Below are 22,964 nucleotides of genomic sequence, written 5' to 3' on the forward strand. Positions count from 1 at the left end.
CCACCACTATATCTGAGGCTGGAAGTCAAAGACAGATTTTCATAAGACTATCCTCTGTTTCAGAGAAGAGCCTAACACTGAAGCTTTCTCTCTTTATGAACTCCACAAAATTTTCAAACTAAATGGCTTTTTATCTTGCAAGCTTAATTTTAGCGGGTACATGCATCATCTATTGTGCTTGGGCAGTGAGAGCAATGTTGGGTGATCCCTTATTTATCCTGTGATAACATCTTAAGTTTTTTACTGATGAAATCTGGGTAATCTACCCAGCGGTTGTATATGGCAGTCCTTCAAAACCTAAAATGGCTAGATTTTGAAAGGGACAGCAAAAGATGAGGGAAACTTTGCACAGTGCACCACCTCTATTTTCATAAGCAAATGTTCAAAAAGGAACATTATGAATATTGCCATTATAGCTAAACAATCAGTCATAGGCTGAGTGCCTGAGAGAAACAAATTTTGCACCATTTTAAAGATAATCTCTTCTTATTACATTCACACCATAGTAGTAACAAATATGTTGCTTTTAAAACATCTGTTATTTATCATAAAAATAAATGTCCTTAATGTTCTCGTCTGCATGACAGAAGTTAATGGGAAAATTATCCTAGATATGTATCTTAATGTGATTTTTTCCCCGTATCTTATACAATAAGAGTGCACTAATATATCACTTATTCCATAAAGACCTCTACTCTATGGAACTATCATTTTTCCATTTACTCAGAGCAAAGCAACAATTAGATCCTTGAATTAATTGTAAGCCTGGCTATGTGCTGGTGGCTTCCATTGTACAGGACTAACTCTTGGGGACTCTTCTCTATAATTCATGACTGATATTTACCTACTGATAGAGAGATGTAAGCAAAATTTTCTTTTTACACTGAAAATATTTAAGATAAAGAATGCTCTAGAGTTCAGATTTTCCAAACATTTTAATTAAATTCAGTCTCCTTTTGATATTTAAGGTGTGTGAGGTTTTTTATTTAGAAGGCTCTCTGATTACCAGAGGTATAATTTCATATGGATTTATTTATATTTAAATAAATTAATATTTATTTCTGATAATTTCCACATTTGTTCACCATGGTTTAAATAAGATTGATAATGTATCACTCACAAGAATAAAGTTTGAGTGACTCATTTATAATTTGAATCTGAAAATAGGCACTCAAGTGGAAATTACCTAATTTTAAATTGTTAGTATAAATCTGAGCTCTCATAATTACAAAAATTTTCAAATACCATGATGAAACTGAGCTATTTGATTTCAGACTGCACACTCAGTGTATTTTCAATCTTATTATGTGGTTTCTGGGTGTCATACACTATATCCCATGATTTAATATAAAAGCTGGTAAAAGGAGGCATAAAGCTCACTCATGTATTCTGCCACTACATTCTCCATGTACTGGAGGTAGTTTTTTGGTCCACTTTTAGTCATATCAACCTCATTAGGAGGTAAAATACTCTCAAAAATACTCTCCAAAGTCGAAGGTGTTGCTCCTATTAATTAAAAAAAAACAACAAGAAAACAAAAACAAAAAACTGGAAACACTGGAATGGTGTAAGAACAAAAAAAGTTACCAACTTTATCTTCCTCTACTGAAGGAGGCTGGACCACTCTTAATAGAGGCATTTCTACACTTTCTTTCAAAGCCTCTAATAATAGAAACACTATTTTTACACTAGGCAGCTTGTTCCTGTTATTAATTACCAACGTGTTTTAAATATTATCTTTTCCCATTTAACTTAAACCTTTCTTGTTACAAATTCATTCAATTTTGTCCTTGTCCTGTGGTGAACATGGAAGATAGATGAAAACCACAATGCAATAACCTGTATGTACTGGAAGATTTATCCTTTAACATTCTTATTTTCCTAAATTTAATTTAGCTTAATTAATAAGTTTTCAATTTGTCCTCCAAGCTCATACTGTCTAATTCTTTTGGAATTTCTAGCTCTACTCTGAACTTATTCTAACTTACCTACATCACTCACAGAGAATAATTCCTAAAAGTAGACATGTTATTTCAGCTGAGGCCTCACCAGATCTGGAAAAAGCAGAAAAACTACTATCTGCATTATGTACAACACAGCTGCTTAATACCTCCTAGAATGAAATTTGCTTTTTCTTTAACCACATCAAACTACTGATTTACATTTATTATGCTGCATATGCAATCTCTTCAAAATGCTTTTAAAGAGTGATTCCCCATTATGTCTTTGTTGATTTTTTGGTTTTGGGTTTGGTTTTTTGTTGTTTTTTGGGGGTTTTTTGTTTGGTTTTTTTTTGATCCTCTAGTGTCTTACTATGCATTTTTCCTTACTGGATTTCATCTAACTCACCTCAGATACATTCTCTAATTTATCACATTCATTAACTACTCCTTTTTTTTGTATTGAGAAATCTCAAAACATGTATCAAAATATATCAAATTGTATCAAAAAATGTATCAAAAATGTATAAAAACTTAATTAATTACTCAAGTAAAATTTATAGCTTTCTACCTTGATAGTTAGCCTTCTTTCATTCTATCTTCCCATGAGACCCTGCCTAACAGCACCTTGAATTTACTTTCTCCTCAGTTGAAGTATACTTCTGTCTTTATGGGACTCCTCCTCTTCCATACATGCAGCCTCTTCCTAGAATCACAAATACATCATAATCATTTACATCAACATGGTTCCTGCCTTTGGATTTTCAAGTGGTATTGTCTGGCTAGTTTGAATCATACCTAAAACTGCTAGTACTAACCATTTATTGAAATAAAAATATTGTGTCCATCTGACTAATTATTATTCCTTGTGTGAAAAGCAAAATTACTCTTTCAAAGATACAAGCTTAATTAAAACCATCTCCCACAACCCAGCTATTTTGATGCATTACATAGCTACACAAAAATAGCCTCATCCACACCTACTCCTTCTGCTTGGCAGTGTATAGTATATCCTTACCATTAAATTAACCTTATTTTTTTCCCCTTTCATCTTCACCCAAGTATCCAACCACACTGCCTTCTCCTGGACTTCAGAGCAGGTATGTGTACATTCCTGCTCCACAGAGCAACAGTTCCCCGTGTTTTTCCTTCGGCACGGGCAGGGTTTCACCCTATATTTAAACTAGACAAGAACATTGTAACTATTTCACATAAACTTGCCTGGGTGCTTTTCAGGGAAAACAAAGAATGACCTGTTGTAGTGACCTGCCTGTGTACCAGCTCAAGAACAATGAAGGCTAGAAGTGCATGCAAGGGGAAGCTGGCTGAGTATGGATTAAAACGGATGAACATAAAAAAAGGCAGTATTTTATTAACACAGCAGTATTTTATTAACACAACAAAGGGCCTCACAGCATAGCCAAGAGAGTAAACAAGAAAAATTGTAAGAGCCCTATAATTATCATGTAAATTGAAATTAATAATAGTAGAAATACTCATCTCATGCTCTTCTAATCAACAAATAGTAGATTACAGGGTAATTAGTAGGGAATTTATATATGATTATTAGGCTCTAGATTACATAGTGACTAATTATAGTTGCAATGTGAAGGCCTTCCATGCCAATGACCATAGAATCTTCTGGCAAAAAGTACATAAATTAAAGGTGGAACATGTCCTAGAATTGTATACATGATCAGACATGGGTATTAAAAAAAAAAAAACCCCAACAATTATCCATTTCTCTAATATAATGAAAAATAAGGCATCTAAATAATTTAAATATTGACTAAATATTAATTATTTTTTAAAAACACACAGTAACTTATCAACGCAAGTTTTAGTATAAAATTCTAGTCATGATTTATTGAATGACTGTGGTGATAAAAATAACTGCTTTATTTTTTGTTAATTTTGAAAAAGGACAATTCAGTGAAAATTTTAAAGCCTAAGCAGCAGTATGATGAACATGGTATTTTTGTGACTGTCACTCCCACTTAATTCCAATGACCACTGCATAGGACAATCTTTGTCCTTTCAAATGAGGTCACATCCTTAAAAATTTAAGCCCAATGTGAATTCTTCCTGACAATGCACAAATAAAATGTATGAGATTTTCTAATTCAATCAAATCTAAAACTGGCTTCCTATGTCCACATAAGAACAACAGTAATATGATTTTCTGGTGTTGTACAGTATGCAGCAACTGTCTTGGGTGAAACTGACAGATACCGAACATTAATAAAACTCAGACATTAATTTAGGAGCCCAAAGTGAACTTTTGTTCTTAACTATAGCAGCCTTAAAATAAATCCTCATAAGAAATTTCCTTAAAGCACTATTTAAGTATGATTATGTTAAAACAAGTATAATTTATTTCCTGGAAAAAAACAGAAGAGTAGATAACTTCTAGGCATTAGAGCAAAACATTTGTACAGCAACTGTCATAGCCACTCAATTTATCTATGTCTGCTTTCTACTGCAATCCAAAGCAGTAACAATGACTGTAAAAATTGATCAAAACTCTGTAACAAGTGTGAGAAGAGAGCAGAAGTGATGGAACACAGCATTCACTCAGCATAATGTAAGCAGAAGGATATAATAAATGCTAGTAAAAAAAATCAATTCTATAATTAGAAATAATATGAAAAGAGTCTGGAACACTCTTGCAGCTGCCTAAACCAGCTTCACTTTTATGTTCTAGTTATAAATGCTAAACAAGATCAAAAGACTTGTTCTCAAACGAACAATTTGACATAGCCTTCATTCCTATATTAATAAGGAACTGAGAATCTGCTAGACAACATTAAACTGTCCAGCGCTGCTAAGCCCTATGGAAGATGTGTAAAAAATTGTGTCTGAATTGCGTCTGAATTCTGTTTTTCAATTAGCAGTTCTCACAAACTGTGAAGAGCACCTATAGAATCGGGAAATATATAATTTGATCTGTGAGTCTTCCATTACTCCAGGCAAGAATTATTTTTTAAACTCTACAACTTCCTGATTTCTTTTGAGAGTTAACTTGGGAGGAGACCTGACATGAACATCTCTTCCCCTGTGCAGTGCACAAGACTGGCTTTGTTGCCCCTCTGACATAATCTAGCCTCCTTAATTTGGTACAAAAATGTCATAGCCAGAGAAATCCCACAAAAAGAAGAAATTATTAATGAGTAGTCCGTTTTCCAGCACTAGTGATGCAGGAATCAAAAACAAGTGCTGTTCTCAACATGAAAATAAGATTAGGAAGCTTGAAGCTCTTTCTGTTAATTTTTCACACCTCTGCAGGGCTTTTCTTCAGGGTCTTTTGCCAGACAAAACTTAGTAGTGAGGTGACTCCAGTCTTATGAAGAACACAGTAAGGCCAGAGGGGGAAATGGATATCTTGGGCTGCAAGATGCACTTAAAGCAGCTGACTTTATAATAACTTACACTGCTTATAGCACACTCTGTCAGCATATTTCAACTCTTTAGATGAATTTTTAATTAATATAATTTAATTAAAGAATTATTAAATTTACCTGGTAAAACACAGAAGCAGCATTTCTGCATTATCCAATATTGCTCCACAGTTAAAAAAGACCTGTCAGGTGGGTACTTGCATGTCTTCACTGCTTTCAAAATCTTGATTAAGGATAAGTATGGATTCTCTTTAATACTTCACAGTGAAAAAATATTCAAACTTTTTCTGTATTTTCTATACTTACTAGCAAGACCCAGCTGTACTGTATGCTCATTTATCATCAATCACAGCAATAATTAATCAACCCATTAATCATGCAAAGAGAATTTAGCCAAACACATTTTGAAAAAAAAATAAGTTTCAGTTGATAATATATATACATGTGTGAAATGGATCAGGACAGAAAAGGACCGGGGCATAGAAATTCTATTAAATATTTATATTCTTGCAAAGTAACGAAAATATTCAATCATCACTATACCAATATTTTTTAAATACACATATACATTACAAAAAATGATACAAATGCTACTACAAAAGGTGAACTAAATCTAAATCAGCAGAACGAAAAACAGTTGTGAGTGGGAATGAATGAAAAATGTCAGAAATAGTTAGGGTTTACAGAACTGAAAAATAAATGGAATGCAGAATAAGTAAGTTTGTAGGCTACTAAAAAACAAATAGTGACAAGTCTGCAACAAAATGTTTATATCCCAGAATAATAAAACAGTTGAAAGATAAGGAGAAATATGGAGAAATACAAATGCTAAATATGTCCTGAGGAAGAAAAAACCTAACACAGTTAAGTTCAGATGGTACCAGAGGGTTCAGTCTTAAAACCAACAGCCATGATAGATTTCCTATATTATATTATATTATATTATTATATTATAGTATAGTATAGTATAGTATAGTATAGTATAGTATAGTATAGTATGTTATAAGTAGTGACATGCAATTACAGAAGAAAAGAGGTTGTTAAATATAGAAAAGACAGAGATGTGGAATACTGGAAGAAGTTTGAAAAATGTCAAAAACCCCACAGAAAGTATAATAGCACCTTGATAATGACTGTTGAAAAATTCATTTGGCCAATATTTGTGACAATGTGTTTCAATGGAACTTAGTAAAAATCTATGAATAATAAAAAGAAGTCAAGATTGGCAAGATCTTGAGTTAAATTTGACTCTAATGAGATACTGCTGTAATAGGAGTACAACAAAATAAACAGACATAAAAATATTAGTTTTCTTTTTCAACAACATGAAGACAGGCTCTTTCCAAATACTTTTGACAATAAGACTGAAATAAAAATAAAAATATACACCACCATGTCTATGTTACAAAAGGTGGATAATGTACCACAGGAATGCAAAAGAAATAGAAGTACAAAAGAAATCACTTGGAATGAAACCATGGAGTTTTGTCAAAGACTACAGTTTACAATTCAACTGTGAATGCAGTCCTAAGAATGCTAGAAATCACTAAAAACAGGTTTCACTACTTTTGTGTCTTTTCTGACTACACTTACTAATTTTGATGAGCCAGATTATTTCCTAGGTACAGCAACCAATTTCATAACCACTTTAGATAAGCAAACATAAGGTGTTCTGTTTCTAAGAACACTGGATCTTAAAAACACCTTTAGATTACATCTAAAGATTTAGAATACAAATGTTCTGACTCCACTATATCCTGTAACAAGTCAGTGCCAAGACATAGTTTGACAAAAATGGTCAGTTAGCTCATTATCTTATGTGGGTTTCTTCAGCTGCAGCACCATCATAAGTGGCTCACCTACTTCCTCTTTTCCTGATCACCTCTTCCATCTTTCTGAGAGAGCTATTTGTAAAAGTGTGGTGTCCCAAACCAAGGAACTGGTAAGGCTGGAAAAAGCTTTCCCTTTCTATGGCATCACTTTTCAGTCTGATGGCTTTTCCTGGACTGTTCTCTGTGTGCTTGCACAGCAAGGGGGCCAAGTGGAAGGGGCTGAGGGAGAAAGAAACAATTAGCTGAAGACTGCTCAACTTAGCATCAATGACTTTTTACAACAATGGCTGAGATGAGATGACAAGGCCCCTGCATTTCCATCTAGACTTTTTATACTAGCAATTTGCCTGTCAAATGTAAATTCTTAGCTGTGTCCACACTTGCCCTTGTCATCTCTGACCTCCACTCACCCATGGATGACTACCAGTTCCTTGCTCAGTGCATTGGGGTCTGCAACTCTGGTTTCAGTACTATGTTAGTGTAGTTAGCAGTGCTAATTCTTTCTTCTTTTTATGCCACAGAAATAATCATGTTCTTCAGGAAGAAAGAGAGAGAATTTTACATAGGGAAAAATAGAAAAAAGATAATCACTCACAAAATTTGGTTTTTATTAAGAAAAATGTTTTCTATATGAAATAAATGTGCCTGTTTTCAAAACCCAGTGAAAAAAATTCAATTTTCCATGAGATTTCTAAAAGATAAATAGATATATCATGGCATTTTAAATCATAATTATATACTTTTTAAAAGTGGAAAGCATAACTCAGAAGCACTCAAGTAATTAGTATGTTTTTAGAAGGAAAAATTTAGACCCTTAATAAATGTTTGGCTTAAATTTGAAACATTTTGTTTCAAACTGCAACATGGCGATATAAACTGTGATTCTAATCTAGTTTTGAAGTTGCCTGGATTGGGTAAATGAACTACTTAGAAAATGTATCATTTTCACTAGCAGACACCTAGATAAAACCAGGAATACTGAATTAGAATGAAATAATTGGTATACTTTTTTATATTCATGTTTACATTTTATGAAAGCAAAAATCTAAGAATAAAATCTTGAGTTAATAATTTGAGCTTTTTTTTTGGAAGCACATATAAGATTCTCATGTAAGCTATGATATGAATGCTTCTTTAATGATATAAAGATTTGCTAAATAAAGACAAACAGAAATTAGCAGAAATCTTTCTGAGGTGTATAGGAAGAAGTCTTGAAGGGCTCCAGAAGTGATAGTTTTCCCTATCTTAAAATAATTCCCTACTTAAGATTTTTGAGGCTTCACCACAGAGTATGTATTCTCATGGCCCTGACGGATTGTCAAAGCTTCAGCAGAAACACTTCTCAGAGTTGAGGCAGGCCTTCATCCAATGCAAAGAATTTTTTCAGGATATTTTCATCACTGCTGTTTTATTTTGAGATACCTGATGCATAATCACTTCTAGTGACAAATTATATCTGTAATAAGAGGGAACCCAGTTCTTTTATATTATATTAAAATGTCCGAACTAATAGAAAATATTTTAATTATTTGGGAGGCCTTAGCAGAGAGATCTACATGTGCCAGTGATGAATCATTTGCCAGTCTTTCATTTCTGCGCTGCACTATAAGGTTCATCTGGCAAGAAATTAATTCCTATTTTCAGCAAATCTATAAAAACCACAAAAATACGAATTTCTAATATCATATTTGCTTTGCATTAAAAATTTGACATTTGACAATTTTACTGCTTTCTAAAATCAAAATTTAGTACTCCATTGGAAAAAAAATAAATTTGTGTGGTGCAAAAGGAATTGTTTAGTTTGCAGCAATCCTGTGTCATGAGAACACCTTTTCCCTCTCCTTAATCATTAGTTACTGTCAGAAACTATCAGTGTGGCACTTTATTTCTATGAGATACTCCTTGCTCAATGCTTATTTCATGCTTTTTGGATTAGCAAAAGACAATTTCACACCCAGTGAAATTAGTGTTACATATAACAAGAATCTGCAGTTTGAAGTTTCATTCTGCTGAATTGGCCTGATTTGGTACAGTGGATTCCTAGAGAACCATACCTCTTTTTAAAATGGTTCAGTGGGATCAAAGGTAATTTTTTCTCTTCTTTCACTCTACTCTCATCACAACTGGAGAAAACATTAGAAAAGTTTCAATTTAGTAAAGCACTTCCTGTTAAGTATGCACTTAACTTTTTGTTAGTCAACAAAGTGCATTAACGTTTCTTTTGTTCCTACTGGCTCCAAATCATACACAAGCTTAAACAGAAAATACATATAATTGATTTCATAAAACAAGATGAAACTGAGAAATACATTTGAAATGGACTTATCCAAAAAAAGCTGTGATCTGATTTCATTACAATTCACAGACATTTCCTTCTCAAAGTCCCTGGGTAAGGCTGGGGATATTAAATTGTCTACCTTTTAACCTGATCTAAAGTTAAAACCTTTCTCTCAAAAAATTTAGTAGAAGTATCAAAGTTTTCATGTTATGTTCAGCAAATAATTACTGACTTTACGAAATAAAAATAATCTTCAATGTAATGAGATCAAGATACACACTATTTGTAATATTACCAAATAAATGCTATCACTGCTTTTCAAATCATCTAGTGAAAACCACTTCTCACTGACTCTCAGAAATAAAATCACCAAGTATTTTCACATTTCTTCTCAAATGTGCAAGTCATCTTTGGGCTTTTGTTTTAACCATCAAACACTAAAACAGAAACAAGATTAATAGAACAGCCCACTACACTAGTAAAGATCTTGAATTACAGTGAATGAAAAAGGTACCAGCAGTAATGTAACTTTTACTTTGTCCCAAATATAAAAGTAGATGAGTACTGAGTAAACCTGCAGAAATATTTGATGTCTCCATCGTCCAACGTAGTGTTGTTACTCTACTATCTCTAACAGTCACAATATGATTTTCACATTTTCAGCTTTTAAATTCCTAAGCTCTGAAAACCTCATGCCTGGCCCCTTCATTAAAATCCTTACTCTTCCTATGTAACAATCCCTGGGGCCATAGGTTGGGGCAGTCAAATATTACTAGTGATAGAAAAATGAGGTGATCAACTGTTCAGACTAAAGAGCATATGCTCATTCAGGAACACCTCACCAGTGTTACAGTCACTTGTACCCTAAAACTTATACCTTGGCATTTTTAGGGAAGCACGTTTATCTCTTCGCTACTTTTTTGTGAAATCTCTGTATCATCTTACCCACATGTCTTTCTGAATTACAGTAATTTTCTTCCTTTCAATAGGAACTTTTCCAAGTTCCAGCTGTTCAAATACATCTGATGAACCTAGCTAAATCATTGCTAAAGAACTTCACATTTCCCCCATTAGATTTAGAAACAAATTTGTACAGTCATGCACTACCACATGGGCATTTATTACCCATTTCTCCTAAGGGATTGGAAAAGGACAGAGCTGTCCAGGAAAGTTTTGGCATGAGCCATGGTATGACCAAATCCAATTTCTGTCTTCAGCAGTTTCTATGGACTGGGTTTCTCAGTCCCCTGTGAAATGTTAATCTGCTGTGCCCCCCATTAGAAGTTCAGAAGGAAGCTGAAAAAGGAAACTCTATAAACACTGTTCTTCAAAAGGCTTTCCCCAAGGCTCAGAAACCATCAGCAGACTTATTCCTTAGCCATGACACCTAGAAGTGCTGCCCTGACTCCCGTTATCCTGCCCACCCCACATGGCACTTGTTTTTCCAACAGAAAACATTCTTTCTCCTTGGACTATATGTCGATTACTTATTATTTACATTTTTCATTTTTCACATATTGCATTTTCTTATACTGAATTTGAGTATCATTTTTAATGGATTATATGAGAAAGGTGAAGACATCTGGCAGAGTTTTCTGTTAATTTTTAAGTAGTAACTTTTGCAACTGTACAGGTGTCATTGGGAGATATGAACCTTGTTGAAAGAAATGAGATTGCTTGGCTGCTTGATGAAAAAGTTTCTAAAAACAGAAACAGACAAGAAACACACAATATATGAACTATGATTCTTATGAAAGAAAACATGATTCTTACTCTTGAAAGTAGCATCACTGATAAAATGCTTAAGGGAGTCAAGTATCTAAATAATAACAGTCACAAAAAAGGAGTAACAAAATAAAGATCAAAATCCTATCTCCATTTTACAGGACCTATCAAGTAGTTAAATGCAGCCCAAGTTAAAAACAGAGTTATTTTTCTTTTTAATAAAAGTATATAGTCAGAGTTATTTTTAGTAAAATAAATTTTATATATTTTATATATATATATATATATATATATATATTTGACTCTCATATGCAGGGAAAGAAAGAAGGAAACTAGAACTGGAGGGAAATACCAACAAAGATCCTCTTCCTGTAATCTGATACTCCCCAAAATTATATATTCTTTTACAAAACTATATATTTATATACATATATATTTATACACAAATATGTATATATATATTATATACGTATTTTATATATACTGTTATATATACATATTTTTTATATATCCTCCACTGATCTTGGACATCAGTAAGCAAGATCCCTGTTAATTTCTGCTAGGTTGGAATCAGTATCTAAGCAACCATTTTTCCAATACTTCAAGTATGTCACTATTAACTAATCACAGCAAACAAACAAACAAACCAATCCCAAGTGTATGTAGATTACACCTGATGCAAAGCCTCTGTCATCACAGAAATATTTCTGTGACTATGAGAAGTAGATGAATGGATAATGAAAAATAATTATTGCAAAACTAGATAAACACATTGAAAATTTTGCAAAACACTGGGTATAAACTTGGATAAAGTGAATTTATTAATGATGAGAAATGATTTCTAGATATATTAAAATCAAAGCTGGAAAGGAATGCTTGCAACTATTTTTAGATTACTTAAAGCATCTTTTCTTCCTAAATGAGTATTTCCTCTGATTCAAGACACTGCCTTCCTCATTCCCCTCAGACATGCAGGGAACTGCAATGACACTGAATCAACTGATGCAGTAACCTATCACCTGAAATGCTATTATCTTGAACTGTTGGATTTTACATTTAACAAAATAATCCTAATTTTATCTGTATAAAACTTGTAAAATTACTTAAATCTGAAACCTGAATAGAAGAATCACTCTGTGTCAAATTGTGGTTTTATAAAAGTTTTCATCCTTAATAAAACTATGAATGAGTGATTTACTCCAGCTATCTAAAGAAATGATCCATTTCCTTTCAACACACACAAAGTTGACTCAAAGGCCAGAGATCAGCTGCTAAGTATAGTATGAAAGTTATGTAATTAGTTGTTTTGCAAGATCAATGAACAATTGGACTGCTCATATGCTGTTGAACTCATCTACATTCACATTCTGTATTGCCCAACATTCACATTTAATATTTTATGTTGACTATTTCACAGATTTTATTCATCAAAGTAATACCCAATGGAAAAATATAAAATGTACCATAAAGTAGCAAAAAATGTGAGAGCGTTAAATGAATTCACATATAAATTGGTGATAAATTGTCCTCCTTCTTCAGGAGTTATTGTGATCAGCCATGTAGTATATATACCTGGGAACAACCTAGAGTTTGTAAAGATCTACAATGACCCTGTATTAAATTGACCCTTGACTCTTCCTTGACTCTGCCACAATGTTTTGGTTTTTTGGGGTTTTTTTGGCTGAAGTTCATAGTTAAATGAGCATGATGCCTAAGAAATTTAATTTTATTCTATTTTCATTTTATATTTGAAATATGATTCCTTCTCAGTTTTGTGCTTGAGCAGTTTTATGCTTTTGGTTTATGCTCCTGTTCATAAAGCATGTGAGTGCAGGCATGACCTTAGCCATGCATGTAAACTCAAGAGCAGTTATTGAATCACTGCACCTTATGACTAATTCCATTGGCTTTAACAGAATCTAGGCAGTTGCTTAAAACTAACAGAAATTAAGTATGTGCTTAAATACTTTGCTTAATGAGTCTGCAATGACTCTCATGTACAGAACAGTTCATGAACTGAACTGTAAACAGATGAATGAATCACAGTTAATATCACGTTGTAATTGTTCAGTAAAACATACTTGTTTAGCAGAAAAAGTTTGACTATACTACATATACTTTATTTCATATGTAAGAGTACAAAAATGAATTCTAAGAAATCTAAAATCCATTTCTTCAGCTTTTGTAGTAATCAGATTGTAAGAGTATCAGTAGAAATATTTTGAAGGTTTCTGTATCTGCTTTAACCCATGTTTCTGTAATGATATTAATTGACAATAAAAGTACAAATTAGGCAAGCTTGAAGTGTTAAAGTGGTGTGAAATTACAGAATGAATTTAGTCTTTGTAGTATTTTAATTACATTAATAGCAGATTAAGAATATATTACTTCACAGCAGAAGATACCAGTTACAAATAAAAAATGCATAATTAATGTTGTTGTATTCAACAGATGATGCTCTTCCTTTTTGCAATTCAATTCCAGTTTTAAAGATATAGCTATCATGCATTCAAGCATTTTACCTTCAATGAAAACCAAACCAAAACAAAACAAGAATTGCTTGTATTTAACCATGAATATAAATATTTATAGAACATCTTTGTATACTATTTGTAGAACTTTGGGGGCTCTGATTTCATCTTTGTTTTAGAGATAAATTGCAAAGATTTGAAAAGATTTGTCTAAGCTGGAAGTAAATAAGGGTCAGATTATGCTTAGCTGATTTTAAGCGCTACAGAGGTAAGAGAGAATTACAGTCTCATTGGAACCAGCATGAGTTCAATCTAACTGCTTATTTCCTGATACAGCTAGTCAAAGAAAGGAATACAGAACACCATAGACCATCTGACTATCTAAAATAGGAACCCATCTCTTTCTTCTGATTTTATGGCCAGTTTCAATATCACTGTGAAGCATAAATCATTTATGTTGGAAAAGATTTATGAATGGAGGTATCTTTACAAACTATTAATGAGAACCTCAGCCGCAGCCACGTACATCTATGAAGTATTCAAAGTGATGATTATTTTTTCAAGGGGCAGTGTGTAACAACAACGGCACAAGCAATAGAAAGTGTTGGATAAAGCCAAACCAGCTTGACAGAAATGCAGTCTGGCTCCCCATAGCTGTAAGATTTAGAAATGCCCTAAAACTTTGTGCATAGCGAGGGTTTGGGGAAGTGATTTGGCTAGAAACCTAATAACTTTATTTAATAAATGAATCCCTGAACTAATTCCTGAACTGGCTCATCAGGAACCTACCTGAGTGTCAAAAGCAAAAGCAAGGGCGTGGGTGCAGATGTGAGAGAGGGAGGAGAAAAACAGTTGTGGCAGCCTGGATTTGGATCAGGTTAAAACGAACCACACCTGAAGCCCACATAAATTGTGACCTGGAGAAAAATTGATGCTAAATCAATGCAGATACGATGGACTCTGAGGCCTGGCAACATTCTCACTTTGATGCTTGTGACTAGAGGAAGAATTTAGCTGTTCCTTTTTTCTCACAATCTCCTTAGTCTTGGACATGAAGACACCAATATGAAACCAAATAAATTTTTTAAAAAGGTTTAATTAAAATATTTATTCTGTTCATGCATTAGATGTGCATTCCTTAAAAAAACCCAAAAAACAAACATATGCAATTTCACTTTAGAAGGCTTCTAACTATTCTAAAAACAGGGGAAAAATGTTTTGTAACAGAAATTTCACATTTATCTAAATGAGAACTCCTTGTTGAAATAGCTTAATTCCCTGAAGCTGGTAGTAACAGATAGAGGTTATTATTCTGACTACCCTGAATGCTAAAAAGTTCACATTACACATCTTGTTATGAAAAAAAAAAATAAAAAGTCTCAAACCAATTTACTTGTTTGTAGAATTTATTATTTTACACTGTTTTGCAGAGATGTGGTAAAATTTGTAAAAATACACTATAGCTACATACCATAAATTGTATAAATGAATGTGAATTTAATTATATTTAATTTATACAACTTTTGCGGAATTCCACAGACCAATGTAGCAAAAACATCTTTTTATTGGCACAGAAAATACGGAGTGTTTGTGAAGTAGGAATAGTTTGAAGGAATGCACAGTATGGAAGAATAGGTCCTACAGTTGCATTCAGTAGCTTAACAAAGGGAGGCTAGAATGAGAGCTCTTCTCATACAATTAAGATCAAAAATTTTGGATATCCCATTTGATGGGTGACTGCTGTAAGCAGCATACTGTCCTGAGTATTCAAAATGAGATATGCTGGTGCCAAGGGACAATACTAATTTTTTGGGGAAAGAATGAGCAAGAAGATGTCCTAGTGCATTACTACTTTATTCTATCTTTGAACTGTAGGAAATATTACCATGTGACTTGAAAGAGCTTGCCCATCACACTGGTGCTTTAGAGTTTTCTATCAGCTAACACAGTGCTCCTGTGACATTTTGTGTGTGTGTGTGTGTGTGTGTAAAAAATTGGCCACAACTTACTTTTGTGAAGGGAGCAGTTTTGCATGTATGTGAGATATACCTTCTGAATGCTTAACAGAACAAGTTCCTCAGCAAACGTAGGCAAAGCAACATCTTGTTTCCAGATCTCAATCTAGTTTTGGCAGAAGCAAGACACAAACTTGCTCAGACTGGGCAGAAAGTCTAGACACCCCAGTAACAGCATTTCCATGTTTGAACTGGCTACACGCATTCATTTCCGAAGTAAGTTTGGATGTAGGCAACTATGTTACATTCTTTGTGTTTAAATTCTCATTTGGATAGCCACTATACTCATCATAATTTGAATGCTTTTTTAAAAAAACGTTAAACATAAACATATTCAAATAAAAGCGTGATAGTTGCTTTATGAATGTGTCGATACACTTGCATGATGTGTGATTGCTCATTATACAGATGGGCTTATTTCCATACTATGAAGGAACTGCTTCAGATGGGTGGAATAATTTCCCCCTTCCTTTGTCACGGATTTTTTGCACGGAAGGGTGCTGGTTTACATCATAGGACTTGCCTGATCATGAACGTCTTTAGCAAAACAAAACAAATGAAAAACACATACCAGTACTAATTATCTTTACTAGTAATTCTTCCTCCTCAGAGCAGTCCCACGTTTTTAGGCACTGTATGTAATGTGACTAAAGGACGATATGGAGCTATTTATTAGCAATAACCACCACTGAAGGACTTCTCCATTTCCTCCCTACAGGTTTGAACAGGTTCTCCAGCAAACTTGTTGCAGTAGTTTTACTGTGATGGTGATGGTAAAGATATGCTTTAACAAGATTTGTAAGGAAAATTATATATTTGCAGGGAAGAAAGAAGCAGGCTTTCAGGTAGACAAATGCAAACCTGCTTAGACCAAAGGAAAGACTCTTTTGTCTGCAGCCATGGAGACATTTAAATGACTGATTCCTTTCCCAGAGAGTTAGGTGCTTAAATCATATTTATTTTGCACAGAATGTGTACCATAATATCCCCACAAAATGACAGAAAAATGATCTGTTACATCAACTCATTGATAAGTAGAAAGTTTGTTATCCTTTCCATTGGTTTAATATTGTTAACCTAGGGCTTCCTGGTGGAAAATAAAAAATCCTACAAAAAGGAAGGAATGAGAGAAAAGTTAGCAATTTAGGATCCAAAGAAATATTTAACTACCAGTGTGGTTGTATGTGCTAAAGTTTGGCAAATGCACATACATAAAAGGCTGCAAGAAATAACCAAATTGACACCTGGAACCCTTCTGGTCTCTGAAAATTCTGAGCTTATATAGGAATATAAGTACATTGAACATTTTCTGCAACTTAAATGGAAGAATAAGCTCTCAGTAAAATCATGAATTGAGAAAAGTATTTAAAGTACTGTTCTCTGGGGGTTTTGGGGGGCTTTTTGGAGGGTTTTTTTTGTTGTTTTTTGTTTAGTTTTGCTTTTTTCTGATTATTTGGTTGGTTGTTTTTTTTTCCCTAAATAAAATCTCTTCTAAAAAGATCTTCACTGTCTTTGGAAAGAATAATCTCAAACATCTGGTACTTTTAAGGGAAAATGAAAATAAAACTAACCCTTGATGTAAGCACCTGTAAGGAAAAGGACTGGAAACATAAAGGGGGTAAATTGTTTTAAGGAACCTGGCTGTAGGCACTTAATGCATGTGTGGGGAAAGTGAAAAAGCTGAGAACTATGAATTATTGAGAGCAAGGGAAAGGCCAAGATTATTCAAAAATCTGTGACCAAAAGGTCACATTTTAACTTAAAATAAGGGCAAAGAAGAAAGAAAAGAGGAGTACAGGGCATCAGGCTTGCCTATGAATTGTGTCCAAATTGGGCAAGAAAAAATGTTTTATATGCATTATTGCAATCTAGTGGCCAGCTCTATTTCCAATTGCAATTTATGAAGTTAGGAGTTTTGATTCTCAGCCTCATTGTATGTAGAAAGAATGACATTTGCTTTCCCTGGTCTGCAAGATAAATTCTGAGTGGGTTATACAGAGGTGGCAAAGCACATTAATAGTATGTTGACAGTCTAAATATAAACATTGCAATTATGTTGCTACAACTACAACTAGCAAATGCCTTGGACACAAAGGAAGGAAGCAAACTTTAATCTTAAGAACAGACACTGCATCTAATGAAACTAATCCTGTGCTTAGGAACCTTGCTGAATCACAGCTCTTTAGAATGTGTGCTGTCATACAGTCCACCAACTGTTGAAGTATGGCAGTAGAAGGCTCTTTAAAAGGAAGTTTTATGGTCCTGAATGCAAGTAATTTAAACATTAGGTAGAATTTATAGAATAAATGGAAATATCAGTTGAAGATGATCAACACCTTATGTAAAATACTTTATGCCCTTTTGAACACGTGAGCAGTGAATGATTTCTTAGTTTTAATTGAAAAGGAAAGGTTTCAGGAAGATCAAACATCATTTTTCTTGGCTAGACTGAAGTTAAGGTACTCTCTCTTGAAAATAATTATCACAATCAGCTTATACCTTTTTTCTCAATTTGCAATTATTTGGCTAGAAAAACAAAGATTTTTACACACACTGAGATTTCTTCAATGTTTTGATGTTTATTTTTCAAATTGCTACCTTAAGCAAAATTTTCAGTTATTATTAAAAGAGCTTTGTTGGCTTGCTTACCTTTTGACCAAACGGGAATTATATTTACAACTTACCAGAACATTCACAATTTGCAGTTTCAGGAATCTTTAAAATATATCATTCAAGGCCTAAATCATGGTAAATCTGGTATACAATGTACAAATCATAGTACAGAACGGGTAAGGTGGGTAAGGAGCACTGTGGGTCACCTGGTTCAACCCCCCTGCTCAAGCAGGGTCATCCCACAGCGTTTCATCCAAATGGCTTCTGAACATCTCCAGTGAGGAAGATTCCACAACCTCTCTGGGCAACCCATTCTAGTGCTCCATCAACCTCTCAGTAAAGAGGCACAAAGGGGAGTAAAGCACTAAAGCAAAATAGAAGTGCAAAACTTGCATTCCAAAGAGTTCACAGACGAAGTCTGAAATTTTGGAGGAAAAGTGATGTCATCCTCCTTGACTGGTGACTTTTCAAAGGCTGACAGGAAGCAGAGATGACCCAACGATTTTCCGAATTAGTCATAAGCCTGCATGTCAACAAGCTAAAAGATAAAATCCTTTTTATAGGTAATATCCTCTGATATTACATCTATAAATTGGACTGTAAGAATACCTTAAATTCAGGATAAATGTACACAAATTTGTAATAATAATTTATATATTTGTACTCATTTTTTGTATACACACAATTATTTCTCATTATTTTTGAGCCTACTCCATACAGAAACGAATAGGTCTTAAATTCTCATGATGTCACATTTAATAAAAAAGAGATGCCAAATGCCACCCGAGTGACAACTTACACATCTGCTTTGCAGAGATCCTGCTCACGGGAGCATAGGGGAGTAGCTGTGAATAGGGTAAAACTGTGCCAGACCAAAGCATGGAAAAATACTAGGATTTCCTTCCCAATTTTGATGTGCACGCTTTACAGCGACTTGGTTCACACACCACTTTTTCTTGTCTTCCAGCATAATCGTGAACAGCTTCCAGGCTGCTCTGGAAGGAGCTACAGTGGGTACTCCACTGCTTCTGCTGTATGCGGCTGAGCGCAACCCAGCACTACCCCCAGCCACACCAACACCCTGCAGGCTGGAGCAGGGGACGCGGACGGGCTGAGACCGCTGCGGAATCCACACCTGCTTGGAAACGGGGAGTAAAATAAGGCGTGACAAACCCTTTGGGACGCGCGGAGGAAGATACTCCAACACGCGGGGACAGACGAGCTCTTCCCAGGGCTGTTACTGTACAGCCAGGGAGGGTTCCGGCTGCCGCTTCGCAAGGACCCCACCGCTCATTTTTAACTTTCTGCGGAAAGCGGACGGGACCGTCCCAGGCGTCCCTGCAACACTGAGGGAGCGCGGGGCAGGCGCCGCAGCCGCCGGCGCTCCCCTCCACCCTGTTCCCCCCCGCGCTGCCCCTCGGGCGGGACGCAGGGTGGAGAAGGGCGAGCAGAGAACTCCAGCACTACCACAGGGTCCGGGCCGTGCCCGCGGCGAGGGGCGAGGGCCGCGCTCCCGCTGTGCGGCGGGGCCGCGCTTCTCCCGGCGCCGCCCCGCCCCGCCAGCCCTCAGCGGGACGGTGCCGCAGCGGCAGCGGCAAACCCCGCCCTCCGCCCCGCGTGTGGCGCGGCTGGGCGCTCCCTCGCCATTGTCTGCGCGGCGGTCCTTGCCTGCTGCGGGCACCGGCGGGCGGCGCGGCGGCTGTGGCCGCGATGCTGAAGGGCTGCGCGCCTCCACAGACGCGGCAGCGGGCTCCAGCCCTGGGGAGCAGCCACCCCGCCTGCTGAAGACTGAAACTTTGCGTCCCTGCCGCTCCGTCTCCTCCCTCTTCCTCTCGCCCTTCTCCATGCGCTGAGCGGCCGCGGGGCGCCCGCTCGGCCCCATGGACGCCTTCAGCGCTGCCAAGGCCAAGATGGGGGCGAAGAGCGGCGGCGAGGCGGCGGCGGCGGGAGTGGCCGCGCCTCAGCCCGCCGTGCCGGCCCCCAGCCCAGCCGGTCCCGGCTCGCCCGCCGCGCTCGAGCCCGCTGCTTACAAGCTGGAGGACCTGGAGACCCTGGCTACCGTGGGTGAGTGCGGGAAGGAGGGAAACAAAGGAGCTGCCGAGGTGCCTGTCTGCGACCGTGCCTGGCGAGAGGAGGTGCCAGAACAGCTGGCTGGCTGCCCCTTTCCCCAACGCCCTCTTTTTTGTGTTTTTTTCTCTCCCGCCCCGCTCCGCTCCCGTTTCTCCCGCCGCGCCACCGCTGGCCGGTGTGAGGGCAGCTGGGGGTGCCTGCGGTGGCTGTAAGGTGGCTGTGGGCGGCTGACGAGGACGCGCCGCAGCCTCCGCGCAGTTCGGGAGCCGCGCTGAGGGCGTTGTGCGGCCCCGGTGCTGCCGTGTCACCGGTTCCGGCTGCGGGGTCTGCAGCAGAGCGAGCCTATACCCGGGCCCGGGTTTGGCTTGTCTGTGAGATGGGTACTGCCACTGCTGAAGCTGAAAGACGTTTTGGTATAAAACCTGGTTTATCTGGTTTAACTTCACTTACCTGCATCATGATAAAAATTCATCATTTAAATTAGTTGTCGGGCTAGGGAAGAGATCAAACAGGTTAGCCAAATGCAGCTGAGTGTACGTCAAACCCCCGACATGCTGTTGCCCTGAATATTGATGCAAAGATGCTTTTGCGTGTGGAGAATTTTGGTGGAAGGTAAGGTGTCATCTCACAAGTACCACACTTACTAAAACTGCCTGTAATCAGTGGCGTTGCAGAGTAAATGCATGTGCCTCATAAACAGGCATTTCAGACATCATTGATGATATTCATGGTGTTCATGTGTGCTGTATCTATGCATTGTGTGTGAACATATATACCAACATTTGCATATGTTTTTGAACCTGTTTTGAAAGCTTTTATCTTCAACTACGTGGAAGTTTTATTGAGTTTTGCATTATAGGACTTTGAAATTACTTTGGATAGATTTATTGCAGTAAATAATGTGATGTAAATCTTAATTTCTCGTAAGCTCTCTTTGGCCAAAAATGTGCAATATAAACCCTTTCTTAGTGAAGTTGATGGCTTTAAACAAGGAATTGGAAAGTCCCAAGAGTGTTCTTGTCAGTGAAGAACACATCTTCTCTTGAAGTGCGCTGTGTTTTGAGATAATATTCCAAATTGAAATATGGACAGACATTTTATTGATAAATTATTTGAGATTATTAAGAGACTTCTTCAAAGGTTTGTGATGGTGTTTTCCCTCCAGAAGTGGTTCCTTTTCTTCATTACATCATGACCATGTGGATACAGTAGTCATCACTGAAGATTAAGACTTTGGGTGAAATACAGATTGCAGAAAAATAGTAATTTTTAAGGAATATAGAGTACTCATGGAAATATTCCTGCAGCCAATGAAGAAATGTGGAAATAATCCTGGTAATCAACTTTAAACAGTATACCGTTATTAGAGTATTCTTTAAGATGCTCTTTAGGGGCTAAGGAAAGAACAAATTGTGATTCTGCAGGATTTAAAGAGAGACTTAAAGAAAGTGAGACACTGCCTGTTAGGAAGATACAGAGAAAGAAGTAAAAGGAGCAGATAGGTGCCTGTCAAGGTACTGACAGAATACATAGTCTCCCTTCATTCTCTGTCTTCCCCAGCTTGATTTTTTTTTAATTTCTTTTTTTCTTAAATTCTGTATCTAAAAAGATGTCCATTCTTTGCATCTCTTTTGAACAGTGTCATTGGTCATTTTATAGGGAAAATAAAGATAAAAAACAAAACTGGAAAGGCATAACACTGCACAGATAAATACATAAGGCCTTACCTTGTCAGAGAAACTGACCTGGCTTATTTTAAACTGATTGAAAAAGCAATTTATGACATGTCTATGTGGTTCAGTAGAAGTCTCTGAGAGGGACAGGGTCTTCACGGAGCAATACTGCAGCCTCAAAGTGATACTGAAACTGAACACGTGAATACTTGCTCTGTGTGGCCAGGTTTATAAAAGATGCAGTGCCCCACTAATGCTTCTGTAGTGCATTGCGGATCTGAGTTAGTAAGTCTGCGTGAGGTTGGTCTGCTCTGTGTGCACCTACTAACGTGAAGTATTGGAGACCTCATTTAAATGGGCTGCAAGTTAAATCAGTGCAAAATACTGCAGGGTAGTTGAGTAGTTTTGTGTTTAGCTTGAGAAACCTTTTTGCTTGGCTTAAATCTTTTTTAATTCAGTTAGTTAAGTACACTGTGTGTTTATACCATATGTCCTGAAAGAGTTTATCTACAGTTCTCTTGAGCAGTGGTTTAAGTCAGCATTACCTTACCCTCCATTTTGATCTCCCTCCACAAATAGAGGAGATTAATGTCATCAGTTTCACTAAAGCAGTTAGAATCATCTGCAGTTTGAATGCTGTGATATGGATAACCATTTTCTTTCTGGTGATGTTCTTGAAAGCTCTGTGCTCTGAGATAATTGGAGATGTTTGGGAATGGGAGGGGAAATACCCCAAAATTACATAACAGGAAGTTCTGATATCTTCTTTACTAGAATCATTGCTTATAGATATAACGAGGCTTAGAAATACTTACGGCCTTGGAAACTATCAACTTGAGAAAGTTAAAGTCAAAATAGGGAGGTGAGTTCCATTCTTTTGCAGCTGTTTATGATTAATATGTAGGGCAACAGAATTCTGTTGGTGTCTGTGAGATTGTAGACATCCATG

At 36.5% G+C, this 22,964-nt stretch overlaps 1 protein-coding gene across 1 annotated transcript in view; it reads left to right on the forward strand.

Annotated features, from left to right (window-relative positions):
* Positions 1-19,964: 19,964 nt before the first annotated feature.
* The window catches only part of PRKX (protein kinase cAMP-dependent X-linked catalytic subunit), a 57,798-nt gene continuing 54,798 nt past the window's right edge, over positions 19,965-22,964 (forward strand). The window contains exon 1 of the mRNA XM_005516840.3: positions 19,965-20,336. Within this exon, the coding sequence (XP_005516897.2) occupies positions 20,153-20,336 (184 nt within the window). The 5' untranslated portion in view covers positions 19,965-20,152. The remainder of the gene's footprint in view (positions 20,337-22,964) is intronic.

The sequence above is a fragment of the Pseudopodoces humilis genome, chromosome 2 (assembly GCF_049639895.1).
Source record: "Pseudopodoces humilis isolate 2021_Gansu_Grassland_sample_001 chromosome 2, ASM4963989v1, whole genome shotgun sequence".
NCBI classification, from domain to species: domain Eukaryota; kingdom Metazoa; phylum Chordata; class Aves; order Passeriformes; family Paridae; genus Pseudopodoces; species Pseudopodoces humilis.